This window comes from Heptranchias perlo, unplaced genomic scaffold, assembly GCF_035084215.1.
Source record: "Heptranchias perlo isolate sHepPer1 unplaced genomic scaffold, sHepPer1.hap1 HAP1_SCAFFOLD_1675, whole genome shotgun sequence".
In the NCBI taxonomy this organism is placed as follows: domain Eukaryota; kingdom Metazoa; phylum Chordata; class Chondrichthyes; order Hexanchiformes; family Hexanchidae; genus Heptranchias; species Heptranchias perlo.
In genome coordinates this window covers 1-17,981 of record NW_027138942.1, presented here as the reverse complement: position 1 = coordinate 17,981, position 17,981 = coordinate 1, and the positions used below count along the sequence as shown (strand labels likewise).

Genomic DNA, 17,981 nt, shown 5'->3' with positions numbered 1-17,981 from the left:
TTATACCCTGTGCTCACACTGCCCGCGTATCTGCACGTAGCATCTGTCAAGCCAGCCTTGGGTTTCAAAGGTTCAGATTGTTCATTGGCGATTCAGCTCGTTCTGTTGCTCAAAGGGGGTTGAACTTTGTGGGAAAAAAAAAACAAGTCCAACCACGTTAATGTTTAAAAGATTTTTTTTAAAAATGCTCTTCGGGCAGAGATGACCTTTGCTTGGAGAGGCAGGATAGCCAACTGGGGGGATCTGGAAAGGGAGAAAGGGATGGAGACCCGGGGAGACATTTGCTTCCCAGACGTGAGCTGAGCACGGTTGACAAGAGAGAAATTCTAAAAACAGTGGGAACCCAGAGGTACGAATCAGCGATAGACAAGACCGTGAGACCGCCAAGTGAACATAGGGGTGACTTGTTCTCATTCTTGGAGGATGAGACCCCCCCACTACCCTGGCATTTATTGGCCGTCCCCCATCTTGCCCCTTGAGAAGGTTTTGGTGGTGGGCCTCCATTGCTCTTTGCGGTTCGGTACAACTGCTTGGGAGACCAATTAAGAGTCAAACCGCGTAGGGGGGGACTGGACTCATGTTTACTGATCCTGGCTTTTTTACGTAAAGCTGGATTGAAATTCTCAAACTGCCCCGGTGGGATTTGACCGCAGCGTCTCTGGATTATTAGTCCAGGCCTCTGGCTCACTCGGCCAGGTTTTCTTTTAATGGCAAACATTATTTCACAATAACCTGAGGTCATGCGGCCAAATTCAGTTGAATATAGAAACACAGCGCAACGAAGGTTCGCCAGACTGATTCCTGGGACGGCAGGACTGACGTATGAGGAGAGATTGGGTCGACTAGGCCTGTATTCGCTGGAGTTTAGAAGAATGAGAGGTCATCTCATCGAAACAGATAAAATTCTAACAGGACCAGACGGACTAGATGCAGGGAGGACGTTCCCGATGGCCGGGGAGTCCAGAACCAGGGGTCACAGTCTCAGGATACGGGGAATGCCATTTAGAACCGAGATGAGGAGAAATTTCTTCACTCAGAGGGTGGTGAACCTGTGGAATTCTCTACCACAGAAGGCAGTGGAGGCCAAGTCATTAGATGTGTTCAAGAAGGAGACAGATATATTTCTTGATGCTAAAGCGGCATGGGGAAAAAGCGGGAACAGGGTACTGAGTTAGACGATCAGCCATGATCATTTTGAATGGCGGAGCAGGCCCGAAGGGGCCGAATGGCCTAATCTTGCTCCTCTTTTCTATGTTTTCCTGATTTCGCCCTGGACGGCCTGGCTCTAATTTTAAGATTGTGCCCCCTTATTCTTGAATCATGCCTCCCACACCAGAGGAAATAGTTTCTCTCTATCGACCCTATCGAATCCTTTAATCATCTTAAACACCTCGTTTAACATAAGAACATAAGAAATAGGAGCAGGAGTAGGCCAATCGGACCCTCGAGCCTGCCCCGCCATTCAATAAGATCATGGCTGATCTGATCCTAACCTCAAATCTAAATTCACGTCCAATTTCCTGCCCGCTCCCCGTAACCCCTAATTCCCTTTACTTCTAGGAAACTGTCGATTTCTGTTTTAAATTTATTTAATGATGTAGCTTCCACAGCTTCCTGGGGCAGCAAATTCCACAGACCTACTACCCTCTGAGTGAAGAAGTTTCTCCTCATCTCAGTTTTGAAAGAGCAGCCCCTTATTCTAAGATTATGCCCCCTAGTTCTAGTTTCACCCATCCTTGGGAACATCCTCACCGCATCCACCCGATCAAGCCCCTTCACAATCTTATATGTTTCAATAAGATCGCCTCTCATTCTTCTGAACTCCAATGAGTAGAGTCCCAATCTACTCAACCTCTCCTCATATGTCCGCCCCCTCATCCCCGGGATTAGCCGAGTGAACCTTCTTTGTACTGCCTCGTGAGCAAGTATGCCTTTTCCTAAGTATGGAGACCAAAACTGTATGCAGTATTCCAGGTGCGGTCTCACCAATACCTTATATAACTGCAGCAATACCTCCCTGTTTTTATATTCTATCCCCCCGAGCAATAAAAGCCAACATTGCGTTGGCCTTCTTGATCACCTGCTGCACCTGCATCCTAACTTTTTGATTTTCTTGCACGAGGACCCCCAGATCCCTTTGTACTGCAGTACTTTCCCGTTTCTCGCCATTACGATAATAACTTGCTCTCTGAATCCTGGGTCGTGTCAGAGCAGGGACATGCACGTGCCGAGCAGGGCTGAAGAAGGCATTTTCATACCGCGCCTTCAGCCTGGCGCACAAAAATCCAGGCCGGTGACGCTCCCGGTGCCAGTACCGAGGGAGCGCTGCACTGTCGGAGGCGCCCTCTTTCGGTCTGCCCCTCTCAGGTGGGACGAAAGAGATGCCTATTTCGAAGAAGAGCAGGCTTGCCCCTGGGCCGACATGTCTGCCTCACCCAACATCGCTAAGCAAAAACGGATTATCCGGTCGCTTATCGCATCGCTGTACGTGGCATCTCGCTGTGCGCAAATCGCCCGCTGCGTTTCCTGCTTTACGAGGGCGACTGCACTTCAAAAAAAAAATAGTACTCCGTTGGCCATGAAGTGCTTTGGGACGTGAAATGCAGATTATTTCTTCTCGTTTTTCCAATGTGCGCACGCACGCACACACACACACACGCACAAAATGGAGAGGGGCACGACCTTGCTGATTACCAATTGGAGTCTACCGAATCACGCAGCTCCTTGACATGTAGCAAACCTTCAACCCAGTCGTCACTCAAATATTGACATTTAGCTACGTGCAATGTCCAGGCTGTTTTTGCAGCGATGGGAAAACAGAGGGAGTACTGGTGCTGAGGGATGAGACAGACACTATCTCCTTCCCTATCAGGCATTCCAGTGTTACATTGTCCGTGTCAGCACAGATAAGCCTGCTGACTGAGCAGCCGAGGGCTCTGGACTTCCACTCCACCAAAGCACATTTCACAACGTTCACAACCCTAACCCTATCTCTGTAACCCTCCGCTGCTCCAGTTCCGACATCGTAGTAAGAACAGCACAGGTGGAGACCGTTCGGCCCATCGTGCCCATTCCGGCCCTTCGAAGGAGCTCTCCAATTTGTCTCGCTTTCCCCCCCTGCTCTTTTCCCCCCCCCCCCCCCCATGGGTCTTGTCAATCATTCCGACCTCTTGTGCGTCCCCGATTTCCCGGCGTCCTACTCGATCCCGAGATGAGCTTCCGACCACATATCCGCTCCGCCTGCTCCCACCTCTGTGACGTCGCCCGTCTCCGGCCCCCGAGCTGCCGAAACCCTCATCGTTGCCTTTGTTACCTCTCGGCTCGACTGTTCCAATGCTCTCCCGGCCGGCCTCCCATCTCCCACCCTCCGTAAACTCCAGCCCATCCGAAACTCTGCTGCCCCCCCCCTCCCCCGCCCCCGTATCCTGAACCCGCACCGAGTCCCGTTCACCCATCACCCCACTGGGCTCGCTGACCCTACATTGGCTCCCGGTCTGGGAACGCCTCCATTTTAAAATTCTCACCCATGTTTTCAAATCCCTCCATGGCCCTCGCCCCTCCCTATCTCTGTAACCTCCTACAACCTTCTGAGGTCTCCGCGCACCTCCAATTCTGGACTCTTGTCCGTTGCTCCATCGGCGGCCGTGCCTTCAGCTGCCCGGGGCCCTGAGCTCTGGAATTCCCTCCCTAAACCTCTCCGCCTCTCTCTCCTCCTTCAAGACGCTCCTTAAAACCTACCTCTTTGACCGAGCTTTTGGTCACCTGTCCTAATATCTCCTCATGTGGCTCGGTGTCAGATTTTTGCTTGATAATCGCTCCTGTGGAGCGACCTGGGGGACGTTAACAGAGCTGCATCAACGCAAATCGTTTTTTTTTAAGGAGCAAAGGATTTCAGTAGCTTTTGAAATCAGGGCAGAAATATTGAGGGAAGAGAGTCCCAGAGGGCAGAAGGAGCGGAGCAGGGAACAGAGGGCGCACGCAGGGATAGGCATCTGGAAGAGATTGCGGAATTGGGGAAGGGAGTTGGAGGGATCGGGAGAGGTGGGCGAGAATCCTGAACTGATTGTTCCGGTCACGGTGGAGCTCGACGGACGGGCTGTGGTCCTCTGAGAGGGTGGGCCGCGCCATCCCGAATAACCGGTGGTTTATGGAGGAGGGCGGCCGGCAAGGGCAGCATTGGAGATGTCCAGCCTTGAGATGATAAAAGGCGGCTCATCGGGTTTAGGCAGCAGAGAGTAGGCGAGGTAGGGGCAGGGGGCAGGGGGCAGAGGGCAGGGACCGTTTCAGCGCCGATGGGTTCTAACTGGGCACCAGCGGGTTTCTGCCCAGCCCCCGGGTCGCTTGGAACACAGTCACCTGCAGATTGAGGAAATCGCACTGGCGTCTTCAATCGGCCGTCCGCTTTGACCGAAAGTGTGGGACTGACCCACCGCCACTCCTTCCCGCCCAGTGGTCAATATACTGAAGTGTGGCACTGACCCACTGACACTCCCCCCAGCGGTCAATATACTGAAGTGTGGGACTGACCCACCGACACTCCCCTTCCTCCCAGCGGTCAATATACTGAAGTGTGGGACTGACCCACCGACACTCCTCCCCCCTCCTCCCAGCGGTCAATATACTGAAGTGTGGGACTGACCCACCGACACGCCCCTTCCTCCCTGCGGTCAATATACTGAAGTGTGGGACTGACCCACCGACACTCCTCCCAGCGGTCAATATACTGAAGTGTGGGACTGACCCACCGACATTCCTTCCCGCCCAGCGGTCAATATACTGAAGTGTGGGACTGACACACTGACACTCCTTCCCGCCCAGCGGTCAATATACTGAAGTGTGGGACTGACCCACCGACACTCCTTCCTCCCAGCGGTCAATATACTGAAGTGTGGGACTGACCCACTGACACTCCTTCCCGCCCAGCGGTCAATATACTGAAGTGTGGGACTGACCCACCGACACTCCTCCCAGCGGTCAATATACTGAAGTGTGGGACTGACCCACTGACACTCCTTCCTCCCAGCGGTCAATATACTGAAGTGTGGGACTGACCCACTGACACTCCTCCCAGCGGTCAATATACTGAAGTGTGGGACTGACCCACTGACACTCCTCCCAGCGGTCAATATACTGAAGTGTGGGACTGACCCACCGACACTCCTCCCTCCTCCCAGCGGTCAATATACTGAAGTGTGGGACTGACCCACCGACACTCCTCCCCCCTCCCAGCTGGGAACGGCCGAGCAGTCTCAATACTCACCATCCTCCAATTTTCGAGGCCCTGCGATGGCCGAGTCAAAGCTTCAATTCGGTCCGATCCGTATCGAAGGTGCTCGAGCTCCAGTGATAAAAACTCAGGAGGTGAACAGGAGCCCCCTCTGTCCTGCTGACGAGACTCACCGAGAGATCGTAGAACTATGCGGCATAGGAGGAGGCCATTCGGTCCATCGTACCCGTGCCGGCTCTTCGAAAGAGCAATCCAATCAGTCCCGCTCCCCCTGCTCTTTCCCCGTAAATTTTTTCCCTTCAAGTATTTATCCAATTCCCCTTTTGAAAGTTATTATTGAATCTGCTTCCACCGCCCTTTCGGGCAGCGAATTCCAGATCATCACAACTCGCTGCGTAAAAAAATGTTTCCTCATCTCCCCCCTCTGGCTCTTTCGCCGATCGCCTTAAATCCGTGTCCTCTGGTCACCGACCCTCCTGCCCCTGGAAACAGTTTCTCCTTATTGACTCTCTCAAAACCCTTCCTGATTTTGAACCCCTCGATCAAATCTCCCCTTAACCTTCTCTGCTCCGAGGAGAACAATCCCAGTCTCTCCACATCACTGAAGTCCCTCACCCCTGGAACCATTCTAGTAAATCTCCCAAACGGTTTACTGCTGTCCCTTCAGGGGAAAGGGACGCCCGCCGTCCTTCTCCGGTCTGGGCCTACACGCGCGTCCAGTCCCCAACGCGGTTGACTCTTAACTGCCCTCTGAAGGGGCCCAAGCAAAGCCCCTCAGTTGTGATCAAACCAGCTGCCCAATGGTTCAGGAAGGAGGCCCCACCATCACCACCTTCTGAAGAGCCAACTAGGGGAGGTGTAATGATGGAGTGTGAAAAGGGTTTTCACATCACACGCCCCAACAGACAAGTGGTGTTAAAATTGGAAAAATGTGCTCAAGAGGTTGATTTGGACAGATTTATTTGTAATACATGGTTCGACAGTACCGAAACTCTTGAGAACGAGCACTACAATCACTTCACTCAGTTTTATTCTTGCATTGTTTCTTTCCCCGACGTGAGAGACTCTCGGCTTTTCTTCAAGCAGCGTGAGAGGTGCGAGTGTCGGCAACTGGCAGACCTCCGAGTACGTACGTGAGTCTCTCTCTCTCTCTCTCTCTCTCTCACCCCAACTCTTCCCCGTGGGCCCATTTTGAGCTGAGCAACGACAGCTGGAACGAGTCCTCTCTCCCTCGCCTCCCTCCCCGCGGAGTCTGAAAGTCGTGGGTTTTGAGCCAGCCACACACACACACACACACACACACGTACAGACACTCGAGCCCCCATAATCCAGGGCCGACACTCCCCGGGGTTGCCCGGGCGCTGAGGGAGCGCCGCGCCGTCGGAGGGGCGGGCGCCGAGGGAGCGCCGCGCCGTCGGAGATGCCGTCTTTGGGGATGGGACGTTAAACCGTCTGCCCCTCTCAGGCGGGACGTAAAAGATCCCACGGCCGCTACTGGAAGAAGAGCAAGGGGGGGGGGGGGAAGTTCTCCCCGGGGTGTCCTGGGGGCCAATATTTACCCCTCAAACCCAACATCACTAAAAAAAAACAAGTACCTCATTGGCAGTAAAGTGTATTGCGATGTCCTGAGGTTGTGTTACGACACCGTTTCACCAAACGCAAACAGCGAGGGGAGCCACGGAATGTCCATTAACACAAGGCCCACATTACAAAACACGACAGTCGAAACAGAGGACGTGCACTGACATCCTGCACCTTTCACGGACTCGGGACGTCCCATCAGCACTTCACAGCCGAATAAGAACTTTTACTCGCAGCGCGGCGGCCCGCTCCGCGCGCGGCAAGATCCCACAAACGGCGACGTGACCGAATCACCTGGTTTTTTTTTTCTTTCCCCCCCGCCCCACCCCCACCTCTCTTTTAGCGGCCGTGGGACCGTTTGCGTCCCACCCGGGACGGGGTAGGCGGGGACCCTCCGTTTAACGTCTCGTACGACGGGCGTCCAGATCCGCTGGATTTCGACACCCCGTCATCCCATAGATCTTCCCCACCCCCCCGCCCATCTCTCTCTCTCCCTCCACCTCCAAAATGGGTTTCACCCCCCACCCAAGGGCCCAGAGAGGAAACAAAAAAAAGAGAAATGCACAAATCCAAAGAGGATCCTCTTGAAAAAAGGGGAAGCTAAGTTGCAGAGGTAGAGACATTTCTACTTGTTGAGGATGGGGGGAGACCAGAACCAGGGGGGCCATCAATCTAAGAGAGTCACTAATAAATCCAATGGGGGAGTTCAGGAGAAACTTCTTTCCCCAGAGAGTGGTGAGAATGTGGAACTCGCTCCCACAAGGAGTAGTTGAGGGGAATCGTGTAGATGGATTTAAGGGGAAGCTCGATAAACACATGAGGGAGAGAGGAATAGAGGGAGATGGTGAGAGGGTGAGATGGAGGAGGCTCGTGTGGAGCACGGACCCGTTGGGCCGAATGGCCTGCAGACTCGACGTAACCGACAGAGGGAGGTACCTGGTCACCGCGCGATGCCCTTCCCCCACTCTCCGCGCACCGTAAACTAAAACGGAAAGCCGCTGGCAAGTATTCCCTGAGAACCAGCGGACATTTTGCACCCGAGTTCCCATCTCCTTCCCGAGAGGAAACAGTGGGCCAGGAGCTGCACTGTCGCAACCGCGAGAGGTCACTAGCTGGCAGCCGTGGCTCAACGGGGAGCTCTCTCTCGGCTCCGAGTCAGAAGGCCGTGGGGTCCGAGCCCCGCCCTGACGCGCTCCAGACACTCGAGCCCCATCGTCCGGGGCCGAGACTTCCCCCACCCCACCCCTCCCCGAGGGAGCGCCGCACTGGCGGAGGTGCCGTTAAACCGAGGGCTCCCTCTGCCCCCCCTCCTCAGGTGGGACGTGAAAGATCCCGCGGCCGCTACCGGAAGAAGAGCAGGGAGGGGGGAGTTCTCCCCGGGGGTGTCCAATATTTATCCCTCAAACCAACATCGCGAAGAACAAAAAAAAAAACCAGACGATCTGGTCGTTTATCGCATCGGCGTTTGCGGGAACCTCGCTGCGCGCAAAATCGGCTGCCGCGTCTCCCTACGTTACAACGGGGACCGCCCCAAAAGCGGCCGCCGGGCAGGTCAGCCTCCAGGGAAACGGCCTGCAGGGCTCTGGAGGAGGTCCAACCTCTTCTTCCCCCCCCCCCCCCCGCCCCGAGTCTGTTAAGCTTTCCTTGTTCGCACGGGAGGCACCGACGCTCAAAATCCAACGTAGAAGTTTGGCTTAAAAAGTCTGCGCGCCTGGACAGCAATCAATTTAAAATTCTCCATCCTGGCATTCCCCCCCACCCCACCCACCCCCCAAAACACGGCCTCGCCCCCTCCCTGTCTCCGTAAACATAAGAACACAGGAGCAGGAGAAGGCCAATCGAGCCTGCTCCGCCATTCGATGAGATCGTGGCTGATCTGATCTGATCCTAACCTCAAATCGAAATTCACGTCCAATTTTCTGCGTTCCTCCGATTCTGGCCTCGCCCCACCCCGCCCCCCCCCGCCAAACCATTGGCGGCCGCGTCTTCAGCTGGACCCCGAGCTTCCTGGATTCCCTCCCTGAACCTCTCCGCCTCCTTTAAGACGCTCCTTATTCGGTCAGACTGTGGTGCGAATTAGTGTCTTCGCCGTTTTGTCTTCATTCAGGTCATTCATTCAATCCGACACCAGAGAGGGTCTCGGTGTTTCATTGGTAGCTATTTTCGAGCTTTGGAAACTCTTAAGATAAAAAAATTGTAAACTCGGCTGTTGATAAGGCGAAGGTGGGGCGAGGGGGGAGAATTTGCTGACGATCGTTGGAACAAATGTCACCCCATTCTCCTCCTTCCCACCCCGCTCCTGCCCTCCCCCCGCCACCCCCCCCCAAAGAGATGCCCCTCACATCTCTGACACCCGTCTCCCCAAGGCTTCCAGTTCCGCCAGGATGTCCCCGGGGAGGTCCTGGTTGACCTGAACCGTCAAGTACTTTTGGATCTCCTCCACCTCCCGCTCCCAGAAGGCCCTCGGCAGGGAGAAGAGCTCAGCGGAGTTGACCCCGGCCAGGCCCCCGAGGTCCAGGGCCCCCTGGGCCGGCAGGTAGCCGATCGGCGTCGCCACCCCGCTGGGCTCGCCCTCCACCCGCCGGCAGATCCAGTCCAGCACCCGGCAGTTCTCCCCGAAGCCCGGCCACAGGAAGGAGCCGTCCTCGCCCTTGCGGAACCAGTTGACGTGGAAGATCCGGGGCAGCCGGGCCCCCTGCCGCCCCTCCATGCTCAGCCAGTGCCGCAGGTAGTCGCCAAAGTTGTAGCCGAAGAAGGGTCGCATGGCGAAGGGGTCGTGCATTATGGTCTTACCTGACAGGAGGGAGAGAGAGAGAGAGAGAGAGGGGTTAGCTCATGCAGCGGCCCACGGAAAGCAAAACAAGAACAGCAACTTGGCATCGGTGCAATGGGAGCGCCCCTGAACGTAGGAGGCTCCAGACCACTTACGATGGGCAGCGCCCCTGAATGTAGGAGGCTCCAGACCACTTACGATGGGCAGCGCCCCTGAACGTAGGAGGCTCCAGACCACTTACGATGGGCGCGCCCCTGAACGTAGGAGGCTCCAGACCACTTACGATGGGCGCGCCCCTGAACGTAGGAGACTTCAGACCACTTACGATGGGCGCGCCCCTGAACGTAGGAGGCTCCAGACCACTTACAATGGGCAGCGCCCCTGAACGTCGGAGGCTCCAGACCACTTACGATGGGCGCGCCCCTGAACGTAGGAGACTTCAGACCACTTACGATGGGCGCGCCCCTGAACGTAGGAGGCTTCAGACCACTTACGATGGGCGCTGTCTGTCACTGCGGGAGGGACCAACACTAATGGTGTGAATAACGACTGCTTGCATAGTAAAAAAAACACGTCCAAGGAGCTTCACTGGAGGATCATTAAAGGTGAGGTAGGGGAGCCCCAAGAGGGAGAGGAGAAGGGTCGCACTCTCGCCTCCGAGTCAGAAGGAAATCCCGTTCCAGAGACTCGAGCTCCATAATCCAGGGCCGACACTCCCACCAGTGCCAGTAACCGAGGGAGCGCTGCACTGTCGGAGGAGCCGTCTTTTGGGATGAGACGTTAAACCGAGGGGCCCCGTCTGCCCCTCTCAGGTGGGACGTAAAAGATCCCACGGGCACTACTGAAAGAAGAGCAGGGGGGGGGAGTTCTCCCCGGTGTCCTGGGGCCGATATATCTCCCTCAACCCAACATAACTTTTTAAAAAATACAGACGATCCCGTCATTTATCACATCGCCGTTTGTGGGATCTTGCTGTGCGTAAATCGGCCGCCAGGTTTCCAACATTACTACAGTGACTACACTTCAAAGAAAAAAGTACTTCAGTGGTTGTGAAGGGGCCTTGGGACGTCCAGAGGTCGTGAAAGGCACTGCGTAAATGCACGTTTGTTCTTGTCTCTTGCGTGTGATAGCTAACGGAATTACACACGCAAAGGTTGAGCGGGACAGGTACCTTTATGCTCGGCGGCTGCCGTGGACTCCGATCTCATCGCCGACCCGATAAATACACCGTGACGCCATCCAAACGATTCGTAGACGAGAGGGACGCCTGGACCGGGAGAGGGAGGGAAAATAGATCCGCCAGTACATAAATCAGACAGACGTTCGCATTTAGAGTCGTTCTCGGGGAGGGGAGGGGGGGAGGCATGCGGGCGTCGCTGGCGAGGCCGGCATTTACTGCCCGTGCTCTAGTCGCCCCTCGAGAAGATGGCGGGCCGCCTTCTCGAACCACCAGCTGTCTCGATACAACCGAGTGGCCGCTTCGGAGGACGGTTAAGAGCCAACTGCGTCGGGGACTGGAGAACCGTCAGGGCCCAGACCGGGTTTCCGACATTCCCCTAAAAAGGGACACTGGGGGTGGGGGGGACCATCCCCGCAGCCTCACGGTCGCTTATACCGACCCTCATTTGAAACCGAGTTCCAAATTCTCGAAGCTGCCGCGGTGGGGTTTGAACGCACGAGCTCCTGGATCACACGACCGTGACGTCGTCAATCGACTCCCCGCACCAGGGTGGTCCCAAATGCCAATTCCCCCCCGCCCGACTTGCGTTGCAACAGTGGGCTATGGGCCCGTAAATAATCAGCTTCTCGCACCGCCACAGGCAAAGAGAGGCTCGGACGGGGTTGAGGGGAAAGAGAGACGATCAGAACCCGAGGGGTTGCTGGGTCCGGTCCCTAAGCCCCATCCACAACCCCTCTCTTACGACGGGCGCGCCCCCGAACGTAGGAGGCTCCAGACCACTTACGATGGGCGCGCCCCCGAACGTAGGAGGCTCCAGACCACTTACGATGGCCGCGCCCCTGAACGTAGGAGGCTCCAGACCACTTACGATGGGCGCGCCCCTGAACGTAGGAGGCTCCAGACCACTTACGATGGGCGCGCCCCTGAACGTAGGACGCCCGCGGGAAGTGTAAAGCCGAGCGGGTGATCACCTTCTGGTCTCCGTCCTCCGAATATGATGGCATCGATCGGCACCCCCTCCGGCGACTCCCAGTCCTTGTCCATGATGGGGCACTGGCTCGCAGGCGTGCAGAAGCGAGAGTTCGGGTGGGCGCATGGCTCCTTATCACCTGGTGATCAAACGGGGGCGGGAGGAAGAGACATTAGAGAGAGAGAGTTCACAGCACAGAAACAGGCCGTTCGGCCCAACAGGTCCATGCCGGTGTTTATGCTCCACACGAGCCTCCTCCCTCCCTCCTCCATCTCACCCTATCAGCATCTCCTTCTACTCCTTTCTCCCTCATGTGTTTATCGAGCTTCCCCTTAAATCCATCTCCACTATTCACCTCAACTACTCCCTGTGGGAGCGAGTTCCACATTCTCACCACTCTCTGGGGAAAGAAGTTTCTCCTGAATTCCCGATTGGATTTATTAGTGACTATCTTATATTTATGGCCCCCCTGGTTCTGGTCTCCCCCACAAGTGGAAATATCTTCTCTACGTCTACCCTATCGAACCCTTTCATAATCTTAAAGACCTCGATCAGGTCACCCCTCAGTCTTCTCTTTTCTGGAGAGAAAAGAGCCCCAGTCTGTTCAATCTTTCCTGATAGGTGGAACCTCTCAGTCCTGGTATCATCCTAGAAAATCTTTTTCACACCTTCTCCAGTGCCTCTGTATCCTTTTTATAATATGGAGACCAGAACTGTGCACAGTGCTCCAAGTGTGATATGGAGACCAGAACTGTGCACAGTGCTCCAAGTGTGATATGGAGACCAGAACTGTACACAGTGCTCCAAGTGTGATATGGAGACCAGAACTGTGCACAGTGCTCCAAGTGTGATATGGAGACCAGAACTGTGCACAGTGCTCCAAGTGTGATATGGAGACCAGAACTGTGCACAGTGCTCCAAGTGTGATATGGAGACCAGAACTGTGCACAGTGCTCCAAGTGTGATATGGGGACCAGAACTGTACACAGTGCTCCAAGTGTGATATGGAGATCAGAACTGTGCACAGTGCTCCAAGTGCGATATGGAGACCAGAACTGTACACAGTGCTCCAAGTGTGATATGGAGACCAGAACTGTACACAGTGCTCCAAGTGTGATATGGAGACCAGAACTGTACACAGTGCTCCAAGTGTGATATGGAGACCAGAACTGTGCACAGTGCTCCAAGTGTGATATGGAGACCAGAACTGTGCACAGTGCTCCAAGTGTGATATGGAGACCAGAACTGTGCACAGTGCTCCAAGTGCGATATGGAGACCAGAACTGTACACAGTGCTCCAAGTGTGATATGGAGACCAGAACTGTACACAGTGCTCCAAGTGTGATATGGAGACCAGAACTGTGCACAGTGCTCCAAGTGCGATATGGAGACCAGAACTGTACACAGTGCTCCAAGTGTGATATGGAGACCAGAACTGTGCACAGTGCTCCAAGTGCGATATGGAGACCAGAACTGTACACAGTGCTCCAAGTGTGATATGGAGACCAGAACTGTGCACAGTGCTCCAAGTGTGATATGGAGACCAGAACTGTACACAGTGCTCCAAGTGCGATATGGAGACCAGAACTGTACACAGTGTTCCAAGTGTGATATGGAGACCAGAACTGTACACAGTGCTCCAAGTGTGATATGGAGACCGGAACTGTACACAGTGCTCCAAGTGTGATATGGAGATCAGAACTGTGCACAGTGCTCCAAGTGTGATATGGAGACCAGAACTGTACACAGTGCTCTAAGTGTGATATGGAGACCAGAACTGTACACAGTGCTCCAAGTGTGATATGGAGACCAGAACTGTACACAGTGCTCCAAGTGTGATATGGAGACCAGAACTGTACACAGTGCTCCAAGTGTGTTATGGAGACCAGAACTGTGCACAGTGCTCCAAGTGTGATATGGAGACCAGAACTTGATATGGGGGCTCGAGTCTCTGGAGTGTGTGGGGCCCGAACGCACAAATCTTCTGACTCCGAGAGAGAGAGAGGGATTGAGAGAGAGAGAGAGAGATTGAGAGAGAGAGAGAGAGATTGAGAGAGAGATTGAGAGAGATTGAGATTGAGAGAGAGATTGAGAGAGATTGAGATTGAGAGAGAGATTGAGAGAGATTGAGAGAGATTGAGATAGAGAGAGAGAGATTGTGAGAGAGAGAGAGATTGTGAGAGAGAGAGAGATTGTGAGAGAGAGAGAGATTGTGAGAGAGAGAGAGATTGTGAGAGAGAGAGAGAGATTGAGAGAGAGAGAGAGATTGTGAGAGAGAGAGAGAGATTGAGAGAGATTGAGAGAGATTGAGATTGAGAGAGAGATTGAGATTGAGAGAGAGATTGAGATTGAGAGAGAGATTGAGATTGAGAGAGAGAGATTGTGAGAGAGAGATTGTGAGAGAGAGATTGTGAGAGAGAGAGAGAGATTGAGATTGAGAGAGAGATTGAGAGAGAGATTGAGAGAGAGATTGAGAGAGAGATTGAGAGAGAGATTGAGAGAGAGATTGAGAGAGAGATTGAGAGAGAGATTGAGAGAGAGATTGAGAGAGAGATTGAGAGAGAGATTGAGAGAGAGATTGAGAGAGAGATTGAGAGAGAGATTGAGAGAGAGATTGAGAGAGAGATTGAGAGATTGAGAGAGAGAGAGGGATTGAGAGAGAGAGAGGGATTGAGAGAGAGAGAGGGATTGAGAGAGAGAGAGGGATTGAGAGAGAGAGAGGGATTGAGAGAGAGAGAGGGATTGAGAGAGAGAGAGGGATTGAGAGAGAGAGAGGGATTGAGAGAGAGAGAGGGATTGAGAGAGAGAGGGATTGAGAGAGAGAGAGGGATTGAGAGAGAGAGAGGGATTGAGAGAGAGAGAGGGATTGAGAGAGAGAGAGGGATTGAGAGAGAGAGAGGGAGAGAGGGATTGAGAGAGGGAGAGAGGGATTGAGAGATTGAGAGAGAGAGAGAGAGAGAGAGAGGGAGGGATTGAGAGAGAGAGAGAGAGGGATTGAGAGAGGGATTGAGAGAGAGAGAGAGAGAGAGAGAGAGGGATTGAGAGAGAGAGAGAGGGATTGAGAGAGAGAGAGAGAGAGGGATTGAGAGATTGAGAGAGAGAGAGAGAGAGAGAGGGAGGGATTGAGAGAGAGAGAGAGAGAGGGATTGAGAGAGGGATTGAGAGAGAGAGAGAGAGGGATTGAGAGATTGAGAGGGATTGAGGGATTGAGAGATTGAGATTGAGAGAGAGAGAGATTGAGAGAGAGAGAGATTGAGAGAGAGGGAGAGAGATTGAAAGATTGAGAGAGAGAGAGAGAACGCGAGCGCTGGAGGGAAGGGGGAGAGAGATTCCCAACTGATCGATGGCCAACACTTAATATAAAGTCCAAGTCTCGAGGGGGGGAAGGGGAAGGAGGAGAAACTTTGCCTCAGTGCCGAGGAGAACAATCCTCACCTTCTTTCCACTCTTTGCCGGTCCAGGAGGTGACCTTGACCCCGGGGAGCAAGGGCTCGTTGATGCCCTCCCAGTAAACCCCCCCGTCGCTGGTGCTTGCCACGTTGGTGAAGACGGTGTTGCTGGCGATGGTCTTCATGGCGTTGGGGTTGGTCTTCATGGAGGTGCCGGGGGCAACTCCGAAGAACCCGTTCTCCGGATTGATGGCTCGCAGGCGACCTGCGGAGGAACAGACAGCCGGGACATCAAGCAGCAGGCGAGCCGCAGGCAAGTTACAACACTGGGCGGGGGGGCGCGATTTTAACCCCCACTCCCCCCCCGGGATCCTTCCTGGAACGCACTGAGCGGATCCGAATGGCCGCCATGGCCGCCATCTTAACTCAGGTCCCGAGCCTGGGGGTTTGGGTGGGGGTTGGGACCAAGAGGGCCAAACGGTTACGATATTTTGTCTTTCAAGCTGTGGCCTCCTCCGGGCCCCACGCAGTAAAGCCAGCAGCCTTCCCCACCCCCCCCCCCCATTCCCCTGCCCTCCACCGACTCCACCACCAATTCCCTACCGTCAGACCCTCCCGGTCTGGAGTGGACAATGACAGCCCAACTTTCCACAAGGCTCCCCCCACCCCACCTCCACCCCCCCGTCTCAATCACCTTTCGCCTCCTCCTTCTTTCTCTCCTCTCCCTCCCTCGAAGTTTCAACCCCGGCCTCTCCCCCCTCATCCCCCATCTAACGAGCGTGCTTCCTAATCGAGAAGGGTGACCCAGTAGGACGTCGTGCACCCACACCGACGAGACCTACAAGATCGGCCCACTCCGCACGTACCCTCGCCGTCGAATTTCATCCACGCGATGTCGTCCCCGACGCACTCCACCTTCCACCCGGGCAGCGAGGGGGTCATCATGGCCAGGTTCGTCTTCCCACAGGCGCTGGGGAACGCCGCGGCTACGTACCTCTTGCGTCCCTCGGGATTGGTTATTCCCAGGATCTGGAGGACAAGAGGAAAACACAAGACCCACCTCATCGTCCCCTTCCTTTCGTCCATCGACTTCTCCGATCCCCCCCCCCCCCCGTAACCCTCCGAGACCCCTGCGTTCCTCCAGTTCTGGCCTCTTGTCCACCCCCACCCGACCATCGGCGACCGTCTCGGCCCCAAGCTCTGGAATTCCCTCCCTAAACCTCTCCCTCCCACCCCCCTCTGCCTCTCTCCCCTCCCTCAATTCGCTCCTTGAAGCTTACCCCCTATTGTCACACGGCTTTAATATCCGTCATGTGTCCGTTCCTCCGACTCTGGCCCCTTGTCCATCTCCCAACTCCCATCGCTCCGCCATTGGCGGCCGTGCCTTCAGCTGCCCGGGCCCTGAGCTCTGGAATTCCCTCCCTAAACCTCTCCGCCTCTCTCTCTCCTCCTTTAAGACGCTCCTTAAAACCTCCCTCCTTGACCGAGCTTTTGGTCACCCGTCCCTAACATCTCCTCACGCGGCTCGGTGTCTGGATTAGTCTGATTTACGCTCCTGGGAAGGACCTCGGGCCTCGTTTTATTACGTTAACGACCGCTGTAGAAACGGGAGTTGGCATCGCATGAGTAGAAGTCCATGTCAACGATACCTAAACTACATGCAAATTGCATGCCAACATAAGAAATATTTTGGCCCCTCGGGCCTGCTCCCCCATTCAATGAGATCATGGCCCGACCTTCGACCTCAACTCCACTTTCCCGCCCGATCCCCCTATCCCTCGATTCCCCAAAAATCTATCGATCTCAGTCTTGAATATACTCGACGACTGAGCATCCACAGCCCTCTGGGGTAGAGAATTCCAAAGATCCACAACCCTCTGAGTGAAGAAATTCCTCCTCATCTCAGTCCTGAATGTCCGACCCCTTATCCTGAGACTATGCCCTCTAGTTCCAGACTCTCCAGCCGAGGGAAACAGCCTCTCAGCATCTACCCTGTCAAGGCCCCCTCAGAATCAATGAGATCACCTCTCATTCTTCGAAACTCCAGAGAGTACAGGCCCATTCTACTCAATCTCTCCTCATAGGACAACCCCCTCATCCCAGGAATCAATCTGGTGACCCTTCATTGCACCCCCTCCAAGGCAAGTCTATCCTTCCTTAGATAAGGAGACCAAAACTGTACACAGTACTCCAGGTGAGGTCTCACCAAAGCCCCGTACAATTGTAGTAAGACTTCCTCACTCTTGTACTCCAACCCTCTTGCAATAAAGGCCAACATACTATTTACCTTCCTAATTGCCTGCTGTACCTGCATGCTAACTTTGTGATTCACGCTAATTCCGCGAATTTCCGTCACACCGCACGACTGCGCCCATGAGGAGCGCCCCCCCTCCCTTTTCCCGCCCACCCCCCGCCAGACCCGACTCTGCTCACCAGCATGTGCTCAGCCAGCCAGCCCTCGTCCTTGGCGATCCGCGAGGCGATCCTCAGGGCAAAGCACTTCTTGCCCAGGAGGGAGTTGCCGCCGTAGCCGCTCCCGAAGGACAGGATCTCCCTCTGGTCGGGGACGTGGCCAATCAGCGTCTTCTCCGGGTTACAGGGCCAGCCGCCGCTGGTCGGCGAGCTCCCTGCGCGCAAAAAGGGGACAGATCGTCAAGTGAGGGGGGGTGGGGCGGAGGGTGCGATTGAGCGTCTCTCTCTCTCCCTCCGTTAGACAAATTTTTGATCAGCGAGGGAGTCAAAGGATTTGGGGAAAAGGCGGGAAAGTGGAGTCGAGGTGAAAATCAGATCAGCCATGATCTCATTAAATGGCGGAGCAGGCTCGAGGGGCCGAATGGCCTACTCCTGCTCCTATCTCTTAT

General features: G+C 54.7%; 1 protein-coding gene across 1 annotated transcript; it reads right to left on the bottom strand.

Annotated features, from left to right (window-relative positions):
* Positions 1–6,170: 6,170 nt before the first annotated feature.
* LOC137309544 (phosphoenolpyruvate carboxykinase [GTP], mitochondrial-like) lies at positions 6,171–17,747 on the bottom strand (the record flags this gene model as incomplete). The annotated part of the gene is made up of 6 exons (XM_067977689.1): positions 6,171–9,601; positions 10,753–10,848; positions 11,733–11,870; positions 15,167–15,385; positions 15,987–16,149; positions 17,554–17,747. Coding segments are annotated over 6 exons (1,265 nt in total), but the record flags the coding sequence as incomplete, so codon positions are not given.
* Between the last annotated feature and the right edge of the window lie 234 nt (positions 17,748–17,981).